The following is a 22,685-nucleotide window of genomic DNA, read 5'->3' as shown; positions in this document are numbered from 1 at the left end:
TTATATTTTTCAATAATTTATTAACTATCAAAAACAGTTAACAACTTGATTATAATAAATTATTTCTTAAAATTTATTCGTTACCGAAAACAACCGTACAGCGAAAGAGCCGCGTTCTGTTTGGTGGGTGACTTGGATGCAATCTGTTGGCTATTCGGACGCCATTGGTTTAGCAGGTGATTCGGATATCTAGCAAAGGAGCTGTAAAGTCGGGGTGGGGTCGTGTAAGAAGCCGACAAATCCATCATCACCTCGGCAACAATCTAGTAGCAACCAATTTCATTTTTCCTTTTTTCGTTTTGGGTATATATACATGAGAATATACATTCGCGTTTTCCACATGCTGGGATCCATGTACTATTGATTTGTACTGTTGACAGACAGAAGACTTTCTCTCTCTATCTATAGGTAGATGTAGATACGAGAGAGAGAGAGAGAGAGAGAGAGAGTACCCAGAAAGAGTCAAAGGGAAAAGGAGGAGACACCGAATATTCGCGTATTTTAGGGAGAGAGAGAAGTAAATTGCTAGCTCTTGGGTTGGGGAGTTCAATTTGTATTGATTGATTAATGGTTTCTTTGGTCTCGTCCCAAGCATTTACAATTTGGAAAGATGCAGCAGGAATCGCCGGTACCATCTCCCTCTCTCTCTCTCTCTCTCTCTCTCTCGTGTGCGCGCGCGTTATGTATTGTATTCAGCTGGAGTTTCTAATTTTTGTTTCTATTTACCTTACATTATTAATTATTTGATTCAATGGGTTGCTGGCCTTTCTTTTGATACTTTCTCCAAATTCGTGCATTGATGGGTCCATGTATGTTTTACCCAGAAGGGTACCTTTCTTTTTTCTCAATTTGGAGATTAATTCGGTGGAATTGTTATTGGTTTTGTGGATTTTCTATATTGGACGTGTACTACTGTGATCGGGAAAAAAAAGCATTTTTGATTTCCCCGTTTAAAGTTGCTGATCAAGTATGTATGTGGTTAGAAGATGTTTGTTCTGTTTGTAGGAGATAAATAGAAGAAGTTTTTTCTGTTTGTCTGTAGATGATTTTTTTTTTGGCCTTTCAGTGTCTATTATCATTTGCTTATGCATGTTTTGGTCTATTTATGAAATCAATATCCTCTCTTGTGAATGAGGGACCGCACAAAATAGAATCCACCACGGTTCAAAAGAATCAAGTTGATCGAAAATCTATAAAGACATGACTAATTGTCTATTTCTCTTGTGGAAAATATTCTTCTTTCATAGGGATAATTATGTCAGATCACCTTCATTTTTTGTATGGATGTAAACACATCAAGATTTACACAACAAATTACTCGGATCGTCCAATGGAACTGTGATGGGTCTTGTTTTGCATTCATACGAGGGATCATCACAGGAGAAGATCGTTACTCTGGAGTGCGCATGTATGTCCCATGTGCGTCAAAATGGGAATTTGAATATAATGTTTCTCTGTATATGCTTTTAGAACACGGCAATGGATCTTATGTTGGGGCAAATGCCTTTAGATAGTGATAGTGACCGAATTTGGCCATCTAATAGTTTACCTGCAAGCTGCAAAGGTCTATGTTAGGAGCAACTCCAAGCCACATCTCCATTTTGGAGACTGAATACTTGTATTTTATCCAAAAAGAAGTTACAGCATATCAGTATTCAAATACACTCCAACCACAGTTCTCGATTCCAAGTTTGTTCTAAAAAACTCTTGAATTTCTGTCCAAAACTCAACTTTCATTTCAAACGTTGGTCTCAGTTGGAAGGTATTGTCAATACATGTTCAGCGGTACCAATTTTGTAAACATCGAATCTTTTTATATGCTAGGATATATTTAATAGAAACGGTGTCCCCTCTCTAGTTGAGAGATCATATAGGGAGAATCAAAATTGGGTTGGAGAAGATTGGTTCTTCATTTTAGTCTTTAGAGGTTTTGAGTCCGGATTGGAGTCTGGAGATGCTCTACCCTTTTTGGATGGTGGGATTGGTTAACCAAAAGGGTCTCGCAGCACAAAAAAGTCCTTAAAGAATCTCTTGATTGAACCAGTCAAAACAGTTCCCTAAAGAATGTCTGGGCGAGGTCTTGCAAGATCCAGCCGCATGGAAATGGGAGCAGATGACCTTAAATGGATCAGAATCAGTGCCAAGTGGACTACTGCCAGAGTGCCTGGCAAGAGGGGTACCTACAGAATGGTATTAGGGTAAGTGAGGAAGACACAGATGGAGGTGCATTTGAGCCAGCCTGAAGTAATGAGGAGACAATTGAGTTGTGCCTACATTCATTCGGAACCTCGCTATCGGAGGAGTGGTCTGGTGAAGGTCCAAAACGGCTTTAGTGGTTCGGAGACCTTGACGCATTGATTAATGACTACAGGGACCTAGTTCAATGAAAATGACACCATTAATATTTCTCCTTGAAGGCACTCCAAGAATGTAGCAGAGATAGTTGAGGCACAGGTGGTAATTAGGCCACCAGTGCAAGAGGAATTGACATAGAAAGTGCATTAACCTCTGGGTTAGAGCAGTACTCTTCATATAGTGGGTGTTGACTTGGTCACCAATATTACCGAGTCACGTGCTCTTCCCTAAAGTTGTGGGATCCTCCCCATTTGGATTCTCCTACTCGTTTGTTTTCTGTGTGTGTCCTCCTCTCCTTATGATCTCGTCTGTTTACCAGGCTAGCATCCTGTGGCCATCCACCACGTGTCTTTACCTGTTTTGTGTGGTTAACTGCTTTCCTAAGCCTACGAAGCGCTTGGGCCAAACTCACTAAGCTCAGCCATGATACTGTGCCAACCCAGCCTAATCGTATGGGGCTGTAATTGTCCTTGCAAGACCTATGTTCAGTCCATGAGCTCAGTTCGGCACACTCCAGTGAAGGTTTGCAGAAATCCAAAAACTGATTCTAGATTTAGTTAAGCAAAACTGATAAGAAAGGAGAATAGAGGCACACTTAATTAATTGTGAATGTAGCCTATGCAGTAGTTCCATACTTTATTTTGTTATCCTGTGAGATTAATTTAAGCTTTATTTGGTTTACTATCGAACACGATAAAAGAGCTTTGACCAAATGATGGTGTATGCTTATTGCAGGGAACATCTTTGCTTTTGGACTGTTTGTGTCACCAATGTAAGTTTCACTCTTGAACATTTCATTTCTTTGAGGATTTCCTCTAAGGGTTCTTAAAAAATAAGTACTTATTTGCAATTTTCGAACTTAAAAATAATGTACTTGCAAAAATAATTTTTCAATTTTTTTTTGCACCGTTCAAAAGATCACATCAAGATCTTCTATCAAACAAGATCCATATTGTACAAAAAATTATTTCAATAAGTCCATTATTTTTAAGTTTGAAAATTACAAATAAGTACTTTTTTAAGAACCCTTAGCGAAACACAAAGAGATTGCATCCATATGGCTGACTTCTTTTCCTTTCCACTTTATTTTCAGACCCACTTTTAGGAGAGTTATCAGGAACAAGTCAACAGAGCAGTTTTCGGGCTTGCCGTATATATATGCACTCTTGAATTGCTTGATAAGTGCTTGGTATGGCTCACCTCTTATGTCTGTGGATAATGTATTGGTTACAACAGTCAATTCAAGTGGTGCAGTTTTTCAGATTATCTATATAACCCTGTTCATAACACATGCTGAGAAACCACAAAAGGTTAGTTATCCATCTGTTTACTTGCTAATGCTAGTGGAGGAGTTTTGAAGCTATCAATATTGTGGTTTTCGTGCATTTTTATGTTTGTTGTGGCTACCAGGTGAGGATGTTTGGGTTGCTGCTGGCAGTTTTAGGCATAGTTGCACTTATAATCGCGGGGAGCTTGCAGATAAGTGATTTCGCGCTGCGACACATTTTGATTGGGTGTCTCAGTTGTGCTTCTCTTGTATCAATGTTTGCTTCCCCACTGTTTGTGATTGTACGTACTTCCGACACCCGGCTTATACTTTTGAGAGGGAGGGTTGATTTAATTGCTCGAATTTTACTGCGGTATACTTATCTTGATAATGATTAATTTTCCCAGAATTTGGTGATTCGAACCAGGAGTGTTGAATACATGCCATTTTATCTTTCCCTTTCAACCTTCTTGATGAGCACAGCTTTCTTCGTTTATGGAATGTTGAATTACGACCCCTTTGTATATGTAAGCTTCCTTCTTATGTCTTGTGGCATGTTCTTAAATTTTTTTAGCTTTATTTGATGATGATCTCTCCTCATTTGATTTTCAGCTCCCTAATGGAATAGGGACCATTTTGGGGATTGTGCAATTGGCTTTGTTCTTTTACTACAAAAATACAGCCGGAGAAGACGCTAGAGAGCCCTTGATAGTTTCATACACATAAAAAGGTGTGTCAGCTATTTCAAGGTGCTTACGCATTTTCTGTAATCTTCTGCTTCTAAATTTCTATTCTTTTATTGCTATGCTGCAAAATCTGCCATTGCCATTTTTTTTTGTTGAGAATAACGGGGAACAAGTTTTTTACAGGATCACAATGGCTGATTAAAACTGCCTTATCGATGTCATATTGATTGGCTGAATGCAAAACCATTTCTAAAAATCACTATTTCTTCGGCCGTTTTTTGTGTCCAATTTTCTCATGGGTTGAAATTACTTGCACCCTATACCATAAGCCTTAATTCCTATGAAGGAACACATAGTTGGTACACATGTAGGAGAGAGAGAGAGAGCCCTATACCATAAGCCTTAATTCCTATGAAGGAACACATAGTTGGTACACATGTAGGAGAGAGAGAGAGAGAGAGAGAGAGAGAGAGAGAGAGAGAGAGAGAGAGAGAGAGAGAGAGAGAGAGAGACTGTCTCTAAAGATAATGCCATATTAGAACCGACTTATGCCCCGTTCACAAAGGACAGAAAATGATAACCCAATGGATACATTCAGAATCTATTGGATACATTCAGAATCTGTAATAGTCCTTCTCTTCTTTTCTTTTCTCCTTTAGGTCGTAAACTTCTATAATAGTGCCAGTGCTTGGTTTTATGCTAAAAGATTAGGCTGCTAAGGACTTAGACCTATCGTCACATTTGAGGAGAGCTATGTGATGCAAATAATACCAAAGAGTGTCCTCGGTCCAATTTCTTGGCAACCTTGATTAAGGGAAACTTCTGCAAGATAATGGCCCGTGGTCAGCGAAGGATACGTCACATACGTGCTTTTTTCTTGAGGACCTCATAGGTATGAATTGGGTTTTCCTTTCTGTTCTTTTAGGTTGTTATTAGTATGTGTTTTCTTTTTAGCGGCATCCTTACCATTGACGTTGACAACTTGACAGTTTGTTGGTAAACATGCCTAGGTGATTTGTAATGATTATTAATCAAGGTGGTTGATTTATCTAATTTTGAGAAAGTTCTAAATCGTGGTTAACCTGTCTTGTAAACAGTTTTCTGGAACGTATACAGCTTTTGTAGATTTTTCTGCTGAGAGTCTGAAAATGTAATTTTGCTGAGCCCCATACAACGGATGGACTTTAATTGTATTGACTTCTTCATGCGTGGATGATGAGAAATATTATGATTACCTGTATTGTTGATTCAATTTTCCAAAAGTTGATTTTGTGATTTTGTGATCAAAACAAGTGACTAAGCAACACGAGCATGTATTTGTAACTGTCAACATATATTTGAGCATTTCGTATAAGTTTTTAACTAATTCGTGAGGTTTTCGACACAGATTTCCGTTCACTTTAGATTTTGCCTGTATTGGTGTGTCCCCTTTTGGTGGATGCTGTTCACTTTTCAACCACACTCAGAAATAAGTAAATCAAATGTTTAAAGTTCATCTTCCCCTGATCTGATTCCCAGATCTTCCCCATGTTACTTGACTGACCTAGGTGATGTAAAAAGTTAGTTCTTCTACTAGATACATTCCTTCTGTCTGCGGTAAGGAATCTGGTCATGTTGGACTGTAGAATCTGCCTCATTTTTTCCCTGCAAATCTTCTGTATTTCGCGGCATTCTCTTTTTCGTTTCATTTACAGTGGAACAGTAGTCAGGGCGGGACCTTGCTTATATACTGGGGTGCCGTGCCGGCGCCGCTCACTCAACTCTGCATTTTGCTATATAGAATACATGTTCAATTCATTACATCGGCACCTCCAAAATTGGAATGTTTTTCAGGAATCTCCTTTTAACAGACACGGACAAGACTTTGCCCTTTCATACTTTTACACACCACAGAATAATTTGACTCTGTATTCCGTTGAATCACGTTTCGCCAAAAAACTCGTCACTTGATTGATTGTTATCTTTTTAAGGTACGCTACAATGAACATCCATTAAAAAGAGGTAGTGTAAGGAAGTGGACAAGACTCGGCCTTGGCTCCCACCCGATAAAGTCTTTGTTCCGCCACTGGCTATAGTGTTAGGAAAATGTCGATGAAAATGCTTACTTGAGATATCTTGATTCTTGAAAGCATGTCACTAACCAGCAGAAGTAAGATGAAACAACAGCAGTTACATAAAGAAGCTATAGCAAAGCTCCAAACCTTCTCCTGCAGACAAAATATGGACCCAACTCTCCAAGTGAAAACCTGTACTGATACTGTGATACTAGTCCCTTGATGCGCAAAGAGGATAACAGGCGAAAAACGAAGGAACCTATAGCAAATCCCTGAGTGTAGTTCTCTTTACCGTTGTCGTAATTTCCTGGAGGAAAAGAGAGTATAAATATGGATGTAACATTGTATATCTACGTCGTAAAATTCAAAGATGATTGGGAGTTTTGTGCACAGTTAGACCTTCTACGCGAAAAAGATAATATGTCATGACTGCAATATATGTTATGTTTTGATAGGACAGAGATATACTACTAGTCATGCGAATGCGGGTATGGCATAGCCCTTTCAAACCGATCAAAATGGAACGGTATCATTTTCGGTTTCCATGTTTCCGTAACATAGAAAGTTTTCTTGTCGATGGTTTTCGTAACTATTCCGATGAAATGCTGTGAAAGAAATGTCAAAGTTTTTGCACGAAAACAAATCAGACGTGAATATGACATGCGTTTTGTACACGTTACGATTGTTATGGTTTAAGAAAACACAAAAAGCAAGAGCGGAAGCACAAGAACAGTACCAAATAGCTGTAGATGCGTACCTGGTGATGATCAGTGGTTCCTATACCGGAGCTGTGAACCGGTCTTCCCCTCTCATCATACAAAATAAGCCCACTAAACCGTGGCAACTCACACTTCTCCCCCATCAGTATCGGCCTCTGCCACACCGGTGCTATCGAGTTATGACTCTGCCACCCCACCTCCCGTTCCCTCCCCCTCCCCACAAGCAGAGGTGACGCCCTCTCTCTCTGACTCCTGCTAGATCCCCTCTCCCCCCACTTCCTCGCATTGCTCCACCTCACTGACCCCGTCAATACCCTCTTTATCGAGCCACAGCTGCCTGGCCGCAGCAGCTGTGGCTCGAGCCGTTTCGTGGCCTCTGCTTGATCTTCTTCGCTCGGCTCTTGACTCACTAGCTGCCTCCGCCGAGCTCTCCTCCTTATAGCTGCGGCAATGCAGATTCCGCACACCAAAAATGCAGTGCAAGTGAATGCAAAGACTGCCTTTTGGGTTGTTATCTTCCATTTGTCTTCCAAATTCCATAGAGCATCCATTGGATGAGAGAGAAGCAGGGAGTAGAGAGAGAGTTTCTTACTCTATATTGGTGTGGGAAAAGTAGTTGGGGAGAGATTCGTTGTGGGTATATTTGGGAAGGGGAGTAGAGAGAGAGAGAGAGAGAGAGAGAGAGAGGGGTTGCTTGTAAAATGTAAAGGTTTTGTACGGTTTCATGTGATACAGTGTCGGTGGAGGATTTGGGAGCTCAGTTAATGCTTTCATTGAGTATCTTTTGTGCTTTTAGCCGTTGGAAATTACTCACCGGTGGATGCATCACGGGGGAATTCATATTAGACGCAATTATTACTTTTGGGATAAACATAATAATGAGAATTCAATGTTTGGAGGTCTTGTTTTCAATTTTTTTGTTTTTGTTTTGTTTTTATAACTGGATGTCCAGGCTAGCTTGTGTGCTCTCGACTAGTTTTGGGGCCTTGAAAATGACGATGGCAGTCGCGATAGTTGCCACAAGGTTTGGAATGTTTGGCATCTGTGAGATTTGAATATACGGCCTCATGGATAACAAACGCTTATTTATTTTCTCGTGTTCGTCTGGCTAAACCGTTGGGTTGTCTTGTGTTCATCTTTGCTGACAATTCCCTTAGGGGGTACAAATATTCAGAATTTATCTTGTATGAGGTGGGTCATCAATGATTCCGTGGCCAAGAAAATGAATTTTTCCCAGTACTAATCCAGCCTTAATGTAATGAGATTTTGTTTAATTTTCTCTGATTCCTGCCATTGGAGAAAGTACTGGATTAGTTGATTAACGGAGTGATCAGAATTTGAAGTGAAAAAGGAAGTCTTAGAGTACACCTGCAGATGTTACTTTTTGAAACCCCTTGGGTGAGAGAGCAACTAAAGGACGGATAAAAAAGAAGAAGAGAGCAACTAAAGGACACTTTCAAGAGGTTGCGACATCGAATCTAACAAAGGTCAAACATGTCAAACCTTAAAGCCGTTGGAGGTTTGCACGACTATTAACTTTAGAAACTTGGGTTTAGTCGAGGTATGCCAGATAGCCTATAGACACCCGTTTTTAGGAGGGAAAAAGAAAAGAGAGGTGTTAATGTCTTCAACAATTGGGTTACAATTCATGAAAATCAAACTCCAAGTATAAGACACAAATTAGAGATTCGGTTTTAACATAATGGAGCATTGTCACCAAGAGGTCCAACACTACATCAATGGTTTTGAAGTGAATTTGATATACAATGCCCAGCGTGAATGCTTTCTTAAATGAGGAGATAAATGCAAAGTAGGTTTGACCAGGTTTGGAGCCCCATTGAGGGTGACATATAATTGAGGAGTATTGAGGGTTTTTCCAGCACCCTTGAATGTGGCTGAATGAGAATTTAAATGTGATCATACAAATTCATGGGTAAAACTCACCCTTGATATTGGCTGCAAATCAAGGGTTTAACCAGGTTTGGAGCCCGTTGAGGGTAACATATAATTGAGGAGTATTGAGGGTTTTTCCAGGACTCTTCAATGTGAAGGAACGAGAATTTAAATGTGATCATACAAATTCATGGGTAGAACTCACCCTTGAAAACCGGCTTACAAAGGGGAGGGTGTCCAAGAACTTATATACACTAAGCCAAGTCCGTGCTTAGGCAATGTGGAATTTTAGGATCGTAACAAAATGTTGCAGTGAATGCATGTGCAGCCATTATTAGTTGAAATTTGTAATGGTAGAGGCAGGCATTAAATTCTTCTGAAAAAATTGTCACCAAAGTGCACTTAAAGTTCTATGGAATACATATGTATGTAGACTGTTAAAAGATGTACAAGCTCTGAAGGCACCTTGATGATCCCATTGCAAGTCTAGGGAAGAGTCAGAGTTAGGAAGTTCTTGGTGGGATATATGTAGAGTTCAGCATTGAGACCATTTTGAACAGTTACAAGAAATTAAGAATGAAAATCTGACCATTATACATGGAAGTCTCAGGACACATGAAATTTTGGAGAAGAATAGAAAACAAATGATTTGGGATGAAGGTAAGTGAACTGGTTAATGTTAGGGATACAACCACAACCGTCCGTCTCACATACATGTAGGTCTCATATTCTTACAAATATGGTGAGAAAGGTGTAGTTGAAGTTGGGGTTGGTGATTGTGTATGTAGCGCTACTCACAGGCCGGCCTAAGGTATTTGGATGCCCTAAATCAAGTGGTGGAATAGTGCCCTACATAGAAGGAATTTTTTTTTGCAAAAAAATACCCTACCAAGATTTGAACCCAAACATCTTATGTGGAAAAACAAACACTTTACCACTGAACCACCAAAAAAGTTTGTATTATAATTGCACATAAAAAATATATATACTTATCTAGAAATTGGTGTCCCATTTTTTGCCCAAAATGTGGAGGCCCAAGGCGGCGGCCTCTTGGGCCTCCCCATTGGGTCGGCCCTGGCTGCTCAAGTAAAACATAATGGGGTCAACGGGATACTAAGGGGCTGTTTGATAAAACTGAAACTGAAAGCTGAAAAATTAAGTACTGAAAACTGAATGCTGGAATTTTTAAGTTGAAAAGCTGTTTGATAAATGTATTAAGTACTGAATTAAAAAAATAATGAATTAATTTTGTTCCAATTCTTTCTTAATTTACTAACAGTCACAATATACCTATGGTAATGGTGGTGGTCGTGGTCGTGGTAGGGTGGTGGAGTGGTGGTGGTGGAGTGGTATGTGGGAATGGTGGTGGAGTGATGGTAGTGGTGGTGGAGTGGCGGTGGTGGTGATGATGATGGTGGTAGAGTGGTGGAGGTGGTGAAGTAGTGGTAGGAGCAGTGGTGGTGGTGGTGGTGGTGGTGGTGGTGGAGTGGTGTAGGTGGTGGTGGTGTAGTGGTGGTTGTGGAGGAATGGTGTAGGTGGTGGAAGTGGTGGTGGTGGTGGTGTAATGGTGGTAGTGGTGGTGGAGCTGGTGGTGGTGATCTGGTGGTGGTGGTAGTAGAGGAAGGGGTGGTGGTGGAGTGGTGGAGCTGGTGGTGGTGGTGGTGGTGGAATGGTGGAGGTGGTGGTGGTGTAGTGCTGATAGTGTTGGTGGTGGAGTGGTGGTTGAATGTAAGTAGACAAAAATTCAGCCAAAATTAAGTAGCTTAAAGCTACTTAATTTTTTTCAACTTTTTAGCCTGTATTTTAAGTGGTACTTAATTTGTTAAGCAATGTAAAATGTGATTATCAAACCTACTGAATCATTTATTACTTAATTGATTCAGTTTTAAGTGCTGAATTTAGGTTATCAAACAAGCCCTAAGCACAGGAAAGTTAAGAGCATCTTAAGCGAAGCCTCTCTGACCGTACAAGCGCACACCGAGCCATGCGAAGGACTTGACTTACTAATTGTTCTCGAGTTTTTTTCCTACTAAATTTACAAAACTTTTTCCACTCTCCTAGACTGTTTAAATCTCAACATGAGTTCTATAAATATTCCAAGAAAAAAATTTAATATTCCAAAAATTGCTTTTTAATATGTATATAAATGGCAATGACTGTAATATCCAAAAGAAAGGGGGGTCATTTTGTTATGAAATTACTTAAAGATCTAAAATGATAAAATCTTACAATTTTTTTTTTTGGAATAGCAAAAAAAATTTCATTAATCTTTAATCTTTCAAATTGAAAAATCCCTACAATTTTTAGAGTATACTGGGGTCCACACAACTCACTCACCCTTTAAATTATGTGCAATATAGCAAAACGGAGTTTTTAAGCAGTTCTTCGTAAGTTTCTACTAGTGATGCTCTGATACGATATATTGAAAGCACAAGCTTTTACTAAGTGGGTATGAGAAAATAAATATGTTTGTTCTTATAAAGTTGCATGTTTAAATTTCACATAGGCCAAATATTCTAAACTTCGGGGGCTTGCTGCTAGCTTAGTCGTTCGGCTATAGAAAGGGTAAATTTCACTAACACCCCTTAGAGTTTACCTTAATAACAAATACCCACTCAAGTATGAGGAAATACTATAAACTCCATTGTGGTTTCAATGTTCATTTTACCGGCATCCAATTAACAACTAGCAACTAGACACGCGATAGAATTAAACAAAAGAGTTTTACTTTAACAAATTCACCAATTTCAATAAAATCAACTAAAAGTGGTCTCAATTCTCAAATTTGACCCAAAAGTATTAAATTTGTCTTGACATGACATCGTACTTTCGAATAGCAAAAGTAAATACTCCTTCAATGGGTAAGAAGAATTATTTTGATTCAAAACAAGTGAGATTTGATAATTTTTTTTAAAATTTTTATGATTAGAAAAGGTGATTTTTTTTAGATAAAAGTTACTTTGGTAAACAAACAATTCTCTAGAAGCGTCGGTGAAATTCACATAAAAAATCTAAAAGAGTTATTGTTATTTCTCACATGTAAGGGTTATCCGTCATTAAGGGGAAAAAAAAGTGCTATATGGAGGAGGATTATTGTTCTTTAAGGATTAACCGGAAAGGTTACATAAGGTCTAGGTCTTAAAATGAAAACTCAAAATACAGGGATTAATTTGTGAAACGGATCAAATACTAGGGGTTTCTTATGCAACCCTTCCAGTTTTTGTGTGTGTGTGTTTGAGTCTTCCTGCCCTAGTTTGTAATCTGTCAAAACCGAACCACCCCAAATTCATCTTCAACCGAACAAATTCATCAACATCAGGTCTCTCTCTCTCTCTCTCTCTCTCTCTCTCTCTCTCTCTCTCTCTCTCTCTCTCTATATATATATATATATATATATATATATATATTATATGTGTGTGTGTGTGTATTGACCTAGGTTTTCTGTTTTTTCATGGGTAATTTAGATGCTTAAACCAAATACAAGTAAATTTAGATGCTGATTCTTAGAACGTTTATGTCTTGATTGGGTAAGCGCTAGGGTTAATTGGTGTTACGTTTGGATGGTAATGGTTGGCACCTCCGTAATTATGTATTATCTTCTTTGAATGAAATATCAACTGTCCAGAAAAGAAGAAGAAAGTGAAACACAGATTCACAATTCGTTTTCTGGAAGAATTGTGATCCGGGCCGGCCGCCTCCAAACAATGCAATCTTGACTTCTTCCCATCGTGCGTGTGAAAACATCTACATGTGTATGCGTAGACTTATTTGCATCGTTGAATATAATCAGATTGTTCATAGAAGTTTTCTTGTATTTGGTTTATGGTTCATATTTTATTTAGGATTTAATGGATTTTAGTTTTTTAGTTTTTTGGTTTCTTTTTTTTTTTTTTGGTGATGATGAACCTCTCCAAATGGAGAATCACTCCCGGATGGTTGGCTGCATATTCCTGCAACCACACGTACATGTCTTATCCGATACCTCTGGGCATTGCCAGTAGGAGTTGGAGATCTTCGGGTCGAGGTCTTTCTGTTATTTTTTCTGTGAGCTTTGCATAATGCTCATTGTCATGCGTAGGGCAAGTTTTCAGTGTTAGTTGGTAACAGATCCAAATGGTAACTGTTTGTTACTCCATATTTCTGTGCTTAGGTTGTTAGTTATTTGGTGGTTAATTATGCTTGCTCCTTTTGGTTCTGATTTTCTTCTGTTGTGGTGATCAGGAATTCATATAAAATCCTGAAAGAAACATGTATGGAAGAAATCGTGGGCCTCCACTTCCAATGGATGGTATGCCACACAGTGGAATGCCCCCTGGTCGAGAACCTCCCATTGGTAGAGGACTTGGCCCGATTCCCCATCCTGCAATGCTTGAAGAAATGAGAGAAATTCAAGCAGCGAGAGAGTCCCAGTTTGGCATGGGGCCCAGACAACTCCCTCCTCACCCAGCGATCATCGAGGAGCGACTTGCACTTCAACATCAGGATCTTCAAGTTTTTTTGGTTGATAATCAGAGGCTAGCGGCGACCCATGTGGCACTAAAGCAGGAACTAGAAGCTGCCCATCATGAGCTCCAGCGGACAGCCCACTTTGCCAGTTCGTTGCATGCGGAGAAGGATATGCAGATGAGGGAACTATATGAGAAGTCTGTCAAAATGGAAATGGAACTCGGAGGGGCCCAGGCTATGAAGGCGGAGCTACAGCAAGTTAAAGCTGATACGAAGGAGCTAACTGCTGCAAAGCAAGAGCTTACAGCTCAGGTCCAAGGAATGAATCAGGAATTAGCCAGGGTTACTGCAGATATACAACAGGCCCCAGCCCTCATGGCAGAAATTGAAGCTCTGAAACAGGAGTTACACCGGGCAAGGTAATAGAACGTATAGCAGATTTCTTGTAAGTCTGTTTAGTATGATTTTTCCAACTTTCTGTTTTCTGTTCCAAAACTATTTCCCCTTGCGGATGATCTTGAAACATTTTGTGTTTTGATTTTCAAAATCAGTATCTGAGGAAAAAATTTCTGCAATGTTATGTTTCAGAAAGGCAACCAAACATACCTTATTAATGAGTTTAGCTTCCAAACAACTGACTGTTTTGTAATTTTTTGACGGCTTATAGGGCTGCCATCGAGTATGAGAAGAAGGGATATGCAGAGAACTATGAACATGGTCAGGTGATGGAGAGGCAGTTGGTCGCAATGGCTAGGGAGTTGGAAAAACTTCGTGCAGAAATGGCTAATGCAGAGAAGAGAGCCCGTGCTGCTGCTGCTGTAGGAAATCAAGGTATATGTTCTTCCAGGTTTATTACTTTCCAAATGGCCGGTTTGAATTCTACCAGAGTTTTTTTGTTGCCTTTCATTTGTACGTTTTTTTTCCGGATGGAAATCAAGTTTATTGTTTGATCACTGAAGTAGCTTTATATTCGACGTGATGGGGAATATTGATGTTTGTTAGGATTATTTTCTTACTTTATATAAATGCTTCATTATAACTAATGGTAATGGTAACATGAAAGAACTATGCTAAAGGCAGCAAAAGTCTCCAGTTACACTTTTGGTAAGTTATAGTCTTTCGGCCCAGAAAATTACTCCTGAACTGGATGGCCATTCAGCATTTATGACAGATGAGGAACTCAGTGAGATTGATTCTCCTTTATTTATGAGTGCAATTTTCTCTTATTCTGCTGTCGTGAAACAAATCATATCGGGGCGGTGGGAACTTCTATTATTAATGATAAACATCCGAGTGACAATACCAAGACATAATGAATGCTCAACTGCCTTCAGTTTTTCACACTCAGTGTGTTGTTCCTGCAAGTGCAGGTTATAGTGGAAATTATGGCAACCCTGAAGCTGGATATGCGGCAAATCCTTATCAGGCCAGTTATGGGGGGAATCCCATGAATCCCGTAAGTTTTCTCATGTTTCTGACAGTTTGTCATTAAGACAAATACACACACATTTTGAGATAGTCGTGCTCATTTGAATGTATCGCCAATATATTTCAGGTACAGGCTGGTGCTGAAAACTATCCTCCATATGGACCTGGACCTGGTTCTTGGGGTGCTTACGATATGCAGCGAGCTCCAGGACAGAGATAGATTAGTGACCTGTCATGCTGAGCTGTGTGGACTATCACTTGGCTTTTGGGCGCTGGTGGCCTGGTACTTAGGCTGGCACTTGGCTGATGTTTTGATTTGGTTATGAAATATTGTCTTATGATATACATTGTGGCGCATATGCATGCTTATGGAATTTGTCTTCCTCGTATTTCAAATATTGGCAGCTCATATTAGCTTGTTCCTGTGGCATATCATGGTTTGCTTTGGATATTATCTCATGCTAATTTGTTCAGTGTGCACCAATTCTCTCCTCGAATCTAGTGCATGTCTTGGTTTATCTCGCATGTTTGCTTGAGATTCACTCGATTCAACTATTGTTGACCTTGAAAATGCAGCAGACACAATATGGTTGGTGTGTTAGACCATCTACTTCCCTAAAATTGGCAGCCACTAGCTGGGCCTCGTGTAGCATAAAGTGGAGTGGTGTCAGTGTGGAACGGCTAATTATAGTTTTAATTTATTTTCTATCCATTTATATAATTGTTGCAATTTCTGGTGCTTTTATTGTAAGTTATAACTCACTTGTGATCACTCGTGAGGATGATTTTCTGTGGCTGCTTGCTTATGCAATACGTTATTACTTATTATTTTGTCTTGTGTTAGGGTTCATAGCATGAGGCCTTCCTTGTTCACTGATTTGTATCTTTGATTCCAGTTGGAACATTCTTGTTCCTTTGAGAACTTAGCGCTGGGTTATCGGATTTACCTACCAAGGGCAAAGATTTCTTCTACTTGAGAACTTAGCCCTCGGTTAATGAATTCAGCTACCAAGGGCACGTATTGCCTTCTCATTAGTGAAGTCACGAGTTTCAAGCAGAATTCGGGAATGGGACTTAGATATTGGCTTAAATTGCATTGGTCATATACTTACTAAAGTCAAAACAAATTTGACAAAGAATTTAAGAACTAGAACTGTCAGTTCGTGGTTTGACTCGATTTGATGGAAATTTGGCCAGTGACTGTCTAGTTTGGGTGCAAATTTAGTCTTAGCATTCTTTTAGTGGCCAAGTTTACTTCTTGTGATGTTGATCCAGATTCCAAAACTTTATCCTCTAGTTTCCAGACAGAAGTTTATATCTTCGGGGCGCTGATTGATTAGAAGGGGTAGCTAGTGAAATAGTTGAATCTTTGCACTGTATAGTTTCGGAAGGTTTGATTAATTGCGTTTCGGATCAAATTAATGTATATTCCAGGAGTAAAAACCTGTTATGGTCCTTATGGACAAAATCCTAGGAGCTTGTTACTAAGCTCATACCCTGAGGCAGATAATTCGAACATATGGAAGTACAGGCTATGGAATTTTAAGCAGACTTCTACTTATAAAGTAGTTGTGAATCTTTATGCTGGGAAATAGTTGAATATTATTCTTTACAGAGCAAAATGCTAATCAGTTATCACGCTTATGTTTCAAAAGAGATTCTTCATCCATCTAGTAGCCGGTGAATCGCTGACCCGGGGCTGCAAATGGGTAATTAAGATTCCTCCCTTTACGAATGTGTATGCCGCTTTTGCTGGTGAGTCGGTCAAGATCAAAGTTTATCAAATATCTTAACTGTTGATGAAAGAGGATGGAACCCATGTTATTACATTTCAAAGAAAAATAACTTACAAACCAAGTTACCACAAGGCTGAAGCTAGTGCATTAATTTTATAAGACTTCATTAAACGTACATATACATGTATGTGTATATATTTTTATCTGTGTGTGTGTATTCTTATCGATATTGGCGTTCAGGATGTACAGAATACGTTAAGATAGTTTCAGCACCAATAGTTGATTTTTTAGTGAGACAAAATAATGTTTCTACTAGTATTTCTAGATAGAGGATGTCCTTTGTTGGTCTGGGAATGGGAGTTTTGCATTTGATACTTTTGTAGGGTGCTTGCCATCATTCTAAGGTGGACCTTCAGCTAGAATACAGTTTTGGAGGCAATGCAAGGTGTTGATGGCTTTTGTGACAAGGAAGCATGACAAGAAAGAATGCTTTCTCGTTGGTGCGTAATGTGCAATGAGGTGTTAGAGATGGTGAAGCATTTACTAGTACATTGGGAGCTGGAGAGGGAGTACTTGAATATGCTTTATTCCCATCTTCCAAGTCCAATGTATGATTCGGGTTCAATTGGCTAGCCGGCTTTGATGTTGGCATGTGGGTTATTCTTGATAAGCGGTTAAGATTAACTCCAAAGCAATTGGTGTTGAGTGGGGAGGCAACTCAGATAATTAGCCAATGTCGAACTGTCTCTAGTTTGGCAAGAGCACTGTATGTCTTGTGTGATAAGTTGGAGGGAAAGGATTCGATATTTATTTGAGGAGTTTTGAGGGGCTGGCACATTGATTGAAGATGACCATGTTGAGCACCTTCGAATTCTGGTAACGGAGCTTTAGTCTGGTAACTCTGGAAGCCTTTGTGTACTTGGGCTGCTCCCCTCATGGGATTTGTTTGTTCCATAAATGTACTCGTTAGATCGAAAAAGAAAGGAAAAACAAAGCAACTCAATGAGACTTCTACTCAGATTGCTGTGGTACTTTTAGCGTTTTTCATTTTCCACTTTTCTCTATATGTATTGCAGAATGAGTTATCCAGTTCCTATTTTATTTGTATTAATCTATATATGCTCTATATACATTTACAAAAACAGTTTTAATGTAGTAAATTTTTTTACATGGTTGTACCCGTCATTGTTCCACTTCTGTCATCTCTTAAGCATATTTTATGTATATGTCATCATCTCAATAAGTAATTTTCGAATGTGTATTTAATATGCATACTGGCTCTTCAATAAGAAGAGATGGCATATGTTTGCTTTTAAGTAGAAAAGAAGACGTCATGGTATTTCAAACTTGATTACGTATCTGATCTTCAAGAATGGAGAGTTTACTAGGTGAAAAAAGGTCATTCTGAGTTAAGAAACAATATATACTAATTTAAAGGACCTAATATTACCTAGTCAATGACTTATTTTATAAAGTAATTGCCTGCCGTTCAGCATGTGTTGTTCTTAACCGTTGCATCCAGCCTAAGTTGGTGTATTACTGGTAGCGCTTCATCAAGGTGAAGCACTTTTGTGGCATTGTACCAAAAAAGATACCTTTACAGCTTTATCCTGGACATTGTGTTGACTTACTTTATGGACATTTGGTTTGGGGTTAGTCGTGTAAACTTTGTTGACCAACTGGAGCATTGATTCTTGGTTCATGACTTGGAAGCGGATGTTCAATTAGTATTTCACATTATGTTATTTTTTGTGGGTGATAATATTGAACGTATCTTGGTGAGAGTTTTTTTAAGTTGAAAAGGGAATGACTCAATTAGTTAAATGTGTTGTATTCCTTCTGCTGCTAGGTGTTTCACGACTTCATGTAGTTCTAACTTCTAAGCCTCTAATGTCAACTCGTCCGTTTTCCACTTTTTGAGCAACGCCCTCATTATATTTTCCTGTCGTCAGCTTGCTATCCATTTGAGGTTATTTCCTTATGTTTAGTTTTACGAGGTCCAAGGATGATGAGTTCATTGCTGCAAATCCTTAATGTATAAGGGTTATGCCTCTCTCTCTCTCTCTCTCTCTCTCTCTCTCTCTCTCTCTCTCCATTGCTTCCATTATGGAGTTGTCTACTACCTTTCATAGATGATTCTGGTCGTTTACTTCTACCGTGTAAGGGTGCTAGGGTTAGTTAGCCCTAAAGTCAGGAAGAATGGAGTAATGGGATAGAAGAGCCTTACTCAAATAGGGGGGATGAAACTCCATTAAAGCCCACACTCTTCACCACATTAGGTACTTTCGTCACTGGAAGATACCATGTGTGAAACATTGGATGAGAGAGTTATCGGCTGCAAATTTATTGTTTGGGTTGGTATTGTCCGCCTGTCTTTCCGGTTTGGTTCAAGGAAGAGGCTTATTTTATGAAAGGGATCCAATCATAGACTCAGTCCACATAGAAGGACATCAGTCAATTACTGGGAGAATCTTGCTGGTTGCATGGAGTACACTGGCCGTTGGCAAGACATGTTCGGTAGTTGAGCTGGAATATGATTTCCTCAAGTCAAGTAAGTGATACAACACTGTATATCAATCTGCTTCATTTTTCCTCTGCTGGATGTGCCAATTCAAGAATGCTTTGATTTTTGCACGTTTTCTAGTCTGTTAGGTGGATGGCAACTCCTCAAATAGGTATTGATTGCTAGATTGTTCTGTTTGTTTTTTTTTACGTGTTTTTGGTGAGTAATGGTTTGAGTCAGAACTGTAGTTTCTCCTCATTAGTAACTTCATTATGTTCTCTGTCAAGTAGCAGGGAGGGGTTGTTCTGAAGATCGGCATTTTTTGGATTCGTTCCCTAGAATGTTTAAGTGCAGGTCTTACATGACAGGGTATTGTTTAGCACATGCTAGTTAGTGTTATTTCAGGGGTTGGTTCGACAAAAGTTGTGGTCCTCCATAGCTTTAGGTGCTAAGTATTGCCCTCTCGAGTCACAAAACCTAGGTATTTCTTTTTGCTGTGATACTAGGAACGAAACTCTCAGCCACAGATGAACCAGAACCCTATTCCATCCGGTGGGGCCTGCAACATGTGAGAGGATTGTGGCTGAGAGTTGTTTCTAGCTTTAATATTCCTCCAGACTTGAAACATATTGCATTTGATGGCCCACTGTGGTTAATATATAATATTGATGTATAGGAATGTGCACTCTTCGATGTTGCTATTTTTTATGCAACTTATCTCAGATAACCAGCCGAAGGATGTTTGTGCTTAGCATTTTGGTGGTCCGCACGTAGACTTTGTTGTTTTTCTGAAAGAAAGTAGAGGGGTGGTCTTCCATTGGAAGCAGTGGTGGTGTAATGGGTAGGATCAACATTATAGGTGAAATAGTATATCTGTATTAAAATTGCTGTTGGATGTGATTAGCCGCTGTAAGTGCAAATGATGTATATTTGCTAAAAAATATACATAAAAAATGATGGGTAGCACAAAAATGATATATATTTTTTCTAATGGCTCCACTGATGCTTGTGCTATATCCTCTCTTTCTGTGCCATTCTGCTTGATATATTACATCCCAAAATTGATATAAACTTGTATCTACACCTAAGGACACGGGGAAACTTTAGTGGAGTAACTTAATAGAATACAGCTAATTAGATGTTACCACCCCATCTTACAAGGACTCGGGTATGGGTATTGGGTTCAACTATGCGTCTAAGAGATGAGATCATCCAGTTTCCATCGCATGGATACAGGGATATGCTGAAGTTTTGAATTTCATGGTTTTTTTCTTTTAGGTTCGGATAAATACTGTTTATCAAGTGCCTTGGAGCATTTCATGCATATAATAGGAGTTCCATGTTTGGTTCCTTGTAGATTCTAATTACAAAATACGCTTGGTAGGTGAATGGCCACCAAGTATATTGGACCCGAATTCCATACTCTTCTCCGAGTGTGGAGTGTCCGACACGGTCATTTACACTACTTGGAAGGATCAATGTAACATAGATGTTACCTGCTCTCAATGTCTAGGACTCTAGGGTGCTTGTGGCCACTTGCTCATAGGACTAAAATAGTAAAACATGGCATAGTTTAAAAATTTTGTTATAGTGTCATGGGCCCTGCCATGGAGCTTTCCTCCCCCTTTGTGTGTAACTTTGTATACCTTGTTTTTAGGCGATAAAGTTATTATTTACTAGGGCAACCAGGAATGTACTGCTACCTTGCTATTTTAGCAGCTATCAAGAACTTACGTTTAATTGCTTTCCAGAGTTGTATATTCGTGTCTTATGATTAACTTTTTATACTGATCTCTTTCCATCTAGCTTGCATTCTGGTCTCAACAATATTTAACCAAGTTACTTTCCAATTGTATTCGGTGTTGTTTCATTATTTCAGTTACTTGTCTCGGTGACTGGTGCCTTTGCATGTATGATTGATATTTTGATGTTCTTGTTTTTAGGTTGCAACCTAAGGGCTCCAAAACAGAAATCCGCTTCCATTTTGCACCAAGAGGTATTATGCACATCTGTCATTTGGTTTTCGAGGTTCTGTTTGTTTCCTGAATAAACTGTAGACATGTGGGTCCGCTGTCATATTGCTACTCTCTTGCTCGGTTGCTGCTCTTCGGCTCCCATTCGCACTCTACTCTTTGTTTAGAAGGGCTTAATCTTAATGACTAATTATATTGATAATCTATCACCAGTAAGCTAAGCTCTTTGATTTCTGACATCCTTTGACCTGGCATCATGGTCCAGTAGGATACAAAATATGCAATGCCTTGGCTAGGCTTGGAAAGTCCATAAACCACAATACATCATTTCCTTGATATTATGTGTTTCGCTATTCTAATCAGCTCAGGCCATCTGTCTTGGGAGAGTTCAGTTTCTTAGCATAGGTTTAGCAGCATTTGACTCTCTTTTTGGAACCTGCAGCACTTTCATTCACTGCAACCTTTTTGGGTAGAAATTAACCTAATGGGTGCAAATAATTTCCTTTCCCAGTAATTAAAGGCCTCTATAAAGCATGTTTTTCTTGATATTCTATCATTCTATGTTAGTTCTTGTTTTCAGCTAATATGTGTGCCTCCTTATTTCAATGCAGCTGCACCCAATGGTTGGCATCCCGTGATCAGTACATGGAGGAAATGTGTTTCATGGTATATAGCAAATTTGATTAAGGTTCATTTATGTGGATCCCTATTCCCTAGTCCCTAGTATGGTTAGGCCTTATTGAATTGCTCAGATCTATATGGATACTAGTGGCTATGATGAATTTGGCTCAAGGAAAGTTGATATATGGACTTCCAACTTCATTGCGCAGATAGCGGTTTGTTGGAAATGTGCCTGTCTCGGAAAAGGGAGATATATTGGCAGTTCCTATCTGGAATTCGGTACAAGTTTGGGTTGGGTTGGGTTGGCATGTAATGGAACTGAGTCAAGCATATGGGTAGATGGCTACAGGTTTTGCTGAGCTTTATCCAGCCTAAAGTTTCCACATACCCTTGCAATGCCACTTGAGAGCTTTGCTAGGGTTTTCAATGTCCTGGTTCTCGTAGTAAAGAGACTCATAGTACGAGTTTCCTTAATATTCCGAATAAGTTTTGCAGTAGGATTTGATCAGATTATATTACATGAATTGATCAAACAGTTGTCTTTTTTGACCCAACTAGTCATATTAGATCTCTCCGTCGGAGGATGTTTCTCTGTGTAGTTTTATTTATTTATTTATTATTTCTGCATCGAATAGCCTTGACAAGCTTGTATTTTGAAATAGCATACGTATGACATTTGGGACGCTGCTACAGGTACAGCAGCGGCTGCTGTGCAGCCGCGCACAGATCAGTTTCGCGCCCGTCTCGGGGGCTAAATTTTGAAGCAAAGTTGGATGATTCATAAACACCCTTCCCGATATCGGATTGAGATGATTTTTTGCAGGGACCCTAAACTAAGCATTTTGAACAAAACGAGCGGCTCCGATCATCTTTGCGGGACCCGAGACCGGCGCGAAACTGGTCTGTGTGCGGCTGCTTGTGCAGCCGTTGCTGTACCTTTAGCATTTCTGTGACATTTGAGAAATGGCGGGCATTATATTTTCTTTACCATGGCCTCCTCTCGT

At 39.4% G+C, this 22,685-nt stretch overlaps 3 protein-coding genes across 17 annotated transcripts; 2 read left to right on the top strand and 1 right to left on the bottom strand.

The window, feature by feature from the left end:
• Positions 1-242: 242 nt before the first annotated feature.
• Positions 243-6,418, top strand: LOC131322810 (bidirectional sugar transporter SWEET2). 13 transcript variants are annotated; one of them, XR_009198970.1, is made up of 8 exons: positions 243-628; positions 3,091-3,127; positions 3,449-3,665; positions 3,766-3,924; positions 4,030-4,149; positions 4,235-4,371; positions 4,968-5,200; positions 5,406-5,674. XR_009198970.1 is itself a non-coding variant. In XM_058354300.1 (7 exons), exons 1-6 carry the CDS (start codon positions 568-570, stop codon positions 4,346-4,348), a joined length of 708 nt encoding a protein of 235 aa, XP_058210283.1. In that variant the 5' UTR covers positions 243-567; the 3' UTR covers positions 4,349-4,371; positions 6,279-6,418. The 13 variants fall into 13 exon arrangements, 12 of the variants coding, with proteins under 12 accessions (XP_058210283.1, XP_058210281.1, XP_058210287.1 ...); XM_058354300.1 differs by lacking the exons at positions 4,968-5,200; positions 5,406-5,674 and adding an exon at positions 6,279-6,418; XM_058354298.1 differs by lacking the exons at positions 4,968-5,200; positions 5,406-5,674 and adding an exon at positions 6,279-6,416 and having other exon boundaries at positions 4,235-4,352.
• On the bottom strand, positions 6,236-7,962 carry LOC131322812 (uncharacterized). Its single transcript, XM_058354305.1, has 2 exons — positions 7,120-7,962; positions 6,236-6,669 (listed from the first exon to the last, which is right to left on the bottom strand). Exons 1-2 carry the CDS (start codon positions 7,630-7,632, stop codon positions 6,622-6,624), a joined length of 561 nt encoding a protein of 186 aa, XP_058210288.1. The 5' UTR covers positions 7,633-7,962; the 3' UTR covers positions 6,236-6,621.
• Positions 7,963-12,153: 4,191 nt separating this feature from the next.
• LOC131322809 (protein FLX-like 1) lies at positions 12,154-22,278 on the top strand. Of its 3 annotated transcripts, XR_009198969.1 has the most exons (7): positions 12,154-12,293; positions 13,196-13,839; positions 14,088-14,251; positions 14,791-14,876; positions 14,976-15,131; positions 21,031-21,083; positions 21,672-22,278. XR_009198969.1 is itself a non-coding variant. In XM_058354290.1 (5 exons), exons 2-5 carry the CDS (start codon positions 13,223-13,225, stop codon positions 15,066-15,068), a joined length of 960 nt encoding a protein of 319 aa, XP_058210273.1. In that variant the 5' UTR covers positions 12,154-12,293; positions 13,196-13,222; the 3' UTR covers positions 15,069-15,332. The 3 variants fall into 3 exon arrangements, 2 of the variants coding, with proteins under 2 accessions (XP_058210273.1, XP_058210274.1); XM_058354290.1 differs by lacking the exons at positions 21,031-21,083; positions 21,672-22,278 and having other exon boundaries at positions 14,976-15,332; XM_058354291.1 differs by lacking the exons at positions 12,154-12,293; positions 21,031-21,083; positions 21,672-22,278 and adding an exon at positions 12,531-12,726 and having other exon boundaries at positions 14,976-15,332.
• Positions 22,279-22,685: the final 407 nt, after the last annotated feature.

This window comes from Rhododendron vialii, chromosome 4a, assembly GCF_030253575.1.
Source record: "Rhododendron vialii isolate Sample 1 chromosome 4a, ASM3025357v1".
Taxonomy (NCBI): domain Eukaryota; kingdom Viridiplantae; phylum Streptophyta; class Magnoliopsida; order Ericales; family Ericaceae; genus Rhododendron; species Rhododendron vialii.
The sequence above is the reverse complement of the archived record's forward strand: the minus strand, read 5'-3'. Positions and strand labels throughout refer to the sequence as shown.

What these genes read in the sequence shown, in the direction of transcription:
- LOC131322809 (XM_058354290.1), top strand. Translation starts at nt 13,223, where the DNA reads ATGTATGGAAGAAATCGTGGGCCTCCACTTCCAATGGATGGTATGCCA. An exon ending in CAGGAGTTACACCGGGCAAG is followed by an intron (nt 13,840 to 14,087) that starts GTAATAGAACGT and finishes GACGGCTTATAG; the next exon opens with GGCTGCCATCGAGTATGAGA. An exon ending in TGCTGCTGTAGGAAATCAAG is followed by an intron (nt 14,252 to 14,790) that starts GTATATGTTCTT and finishes CTGCAAGTGCAG; the next exon opens with GTTATAGTGGAAATTATGGC.
- LOC131322810 (XM_058354300.1), top strand. Translation starts at nt 568, where the DNA reads ATGGTTTCTTTGGTCTCGTCCCAAGCATTTACAATTTGGAAAGATGCA. An exon ending in ATGCTGAGAAACCACAAAAG is followed by an intron (nt 3,666 to 3,765) that starts GTTAGTTATCCA and finishes TGTGGCTACCAG; the next exon opens with GTGAGGATGTTTGGGTTGCT. An exon ending in ATTACGACCCCTTTGTATAT is followed by an intron (nt 4,150 to 4,234) that starts GTAAGCTTCCTT and finishes TTTGATTTTCAG; the next exon opens with CTCCCTAATGGAATAGGGAC.
- LOC131322812 (XM_058354305.1), bottom strand. Translation starts at nt 7,632, where the DNA reads ATGGATGCTCTATGGAATTTGGAAGACAAATGGAAGATAACAACCCAA. An exon ending in GAACCACTGATCATCACCAG is followed by an intron (nt 6,670 to 7,119) that starts GTACGCATCTAC and finishes CTTTTCCTCCAG; the next exon opens with GAAATTACGACAACGGTAAA.